General features: G+C 58.8%; 1 protein-coding gene across 1 annotated transcript in view; it reads right to left on the bottom strand.

Annotated features, from left to right (window-relative positions):
* LOC106814481 (activated CDC42 kinase 1-like) overlaps positions 1-2,328 on the bottom strand; it is a 15,562-nt gene that overhangs the window by 4,494 nt on the left and 8,740 nt on the right. Inside the window, exon 5 of the mRNA XM_014818798.1 lies at positions 1,442-1,627. Coding sequence (XP_014674284.1) covers positions 1,442-1,627 — 186 coding nt within the window. The remainder of the gene's footprint in view (positions 1-1,441; positions 1,628-2,328) is intronic.

Below are 2,328 nucleotides of genomic sequence, written 5' to 3'. Positions count from 1 at the left end.
GAGGACGAGGACGCCGTACCAACCAGGGGCACCGCACGGTCGCTCGCGACCCATCTCGGCGGCGCGCCGTCTCGCGGCGTGCCGCATCTGGTAGCGTCGCCCTCCCAGCGCCGGCGTGATGCCCCCCACTAAGGTGGCGCCGGCGGCGCGCAGCGGGTCGCCACGATCCGAACGGAGACGTCCCGGTGGGTCTGTGTCTCGGTCTTCGTCGGTGAGGGCAGCGCAGTGGGCAACGCGGTCGCCGCGGCGGACGGCAGGCCCGGGCCCCGCCATATCCGCCGACCACCTGCTACGCGAGCGTTGCGGGGAGGGAGGCCGTCGCCGCGGCACCGCCCTCGCTGCGACCCTCACTCGCCCTCGCTCCGGGACACTACCGGTGCCGGGGGGGCGGGGGCGGATACTCTCTCTTACCCGGGCAAGGTCATCCAGGATTCTTCGTCCGCGAAGTGGACTCCCTCCCCCTCCTTCGTTGCCGCGGCGACGCCGCTCCTCCTTCCTCCCCATCTTCCTCGTTCATCGCCGCGCGACGAAAGCACCAGGACCGACGAGGTCGGCAGCAAGCCGGGCGCTGCCAAGAAACAATAGCACCAGCGGTCCCTGCTGCGCGACCGTGGCGAGTTAGGAGGAGGCGGCGGAGGGCAGAAGGAGGCGAGGAGGCGCGGGAGCGTATTCCCGCTTGGCTCGACGACGCCATCGCCGCTCTCCCCCCACCAGGCGCGCTGCAATCGACCCCGTTGAGCGTCGCGAGGGACGTTTCCCTTGATGACGGTGGCGACCCGCTCGACCCGCGGCACGTTACGTGCTGCGCGCGCGCGGGCGGCCAGCGGCTGCGGACCACGCGCGCGGCCCAGACGCCGGCGCTGCGGGCGGCGCTGCGTGCGGGCCCGGCGGGGGCGTTCACGCGCGCGCGGCGGCCCAGCGCGGCCACCGCGATCGCGGCGGCACGCTCGACCGCACGGGCAGCAGACGCCCTACAGCCCGACGGTTGTCCTCGCCAGTACAGCAGCTTCGCGGCAGGGAGGAAGAGCCAGAGAGGAGGAGTGAAGGCAGGAGGAGGAGGAGGCGCGGATGGAGTGAGGAGGAGGGGCAGCAGCGGGCCGCGATCGCAGCCGGCATCTGGCTCTCTCTCTCTCTCTCTCGCTCTCTCTCTCTCTCTCTCGCTCGATCAAAATGTATCATACAAGGAGCAACATAAATCAAAGAGCAAACATGGCATGTCTTTCTTCCCGAGGGCATACCTCCTCTCTCACAGAGGAGGAAGAGGAGGAGGAGGAGGAGGAAGAGAAGGAGGAGAAGGAGGAAGCTTATCTTCTCCCTGGATGCTAGCAGTACCTTCCGGCACGCCAGGTCGCGGTGTATGAAGCGTTTCGACTCGAGGAGGAAGAGGAAGGAGGGAGGATGTACCTGCTCTCTCACGCAGAGGAAGCAAGGGGTAGCTTACCTTCTCCCTCGACGCTAGCAGTACGTTCCGGCACGCGAGATCGCGATGTATGAAGCGCTTCGACTCGAGGTAGGCCATGCCGTTGGCGACCTGCACCGCGTACTCGCACAGCGTCGAGATGACTATGCGATGACCCTCACTGCGCAGCCTGTCCAGCAGGGAGCCCAGCGGCGCCAGCTCTGCCACCTACGGGCGGAACGGAGAAACTTTTGAATGCAATTTTTTTTTGGCTTAATTTTCTTTTGTTACCGATGTTTCGCTTACATCGATTTCGTTTTCATCATGTTTACTATTTTGCATCATTATTATCAGGGAATGCGGAATCTCCTCTTTCTCTGCCGGCAAATGGTTTCGGTAGTGAGCCAACTTCTGCAGGACCCTCATATCTTTGCAGCAGCCGGTAATGAACATCGAGTGCCCATATGTGGATGAAATACTGTCAGACGCTCAGGTCTGGTGCGCAAACAAAACCCGCTGGATCGTCCCCGAGAAAAACACCTTTGTTCCAGCAAGCCGCGACGAATCCCGTACATCCCCCGGATCATCATGTTCATTTATAATTCTTCCTTACATTCATTAAACATTTTTTATCACCACGATCGTTTATAATCATTATTAACATTCGTATTATTCATGTTATTATTCGTGTATATATAACTTATTAATTTTTGTAACTTATTAACTTATTATATGTTATTATATTTATTGTGTATGTTATTATTCGTTATATGTTTATTCGTGTTATTATTTTCTTATTTTGAGATCTTTACGTTATTTTATTTCCTTTTTTTTTTCAAGATCACGTGATTTTCGCAATCGCTCGCTCGTCACACGCTCTCTCTTCCATCGATCCATCGTCCCCACCCCATGCACTCACCATCATGAGG

This window comes from Priapulus caudatus, unplaced genomic scaffold (assembly GCF_000485595.1).
Source record: "Priapulus caudatus unplaced genomic scaffold, Priapulus_caudatus-5.0.1 Scaffold930, whole genome shotgun sequence".
In the NCBI taxonomy this organism is placed as follows: Eukaryota; Metazoa; Priapulida; class Priapulimorpha; order Priapulimorphida; family Priapulidae; genus Priapulus; species Priapulus caudatus.
The sequence above is the reverse complement of the archived record's forward strand: the minus strand, read 5'-3'. Positions and strand labels throughout refer to the sequence as shown.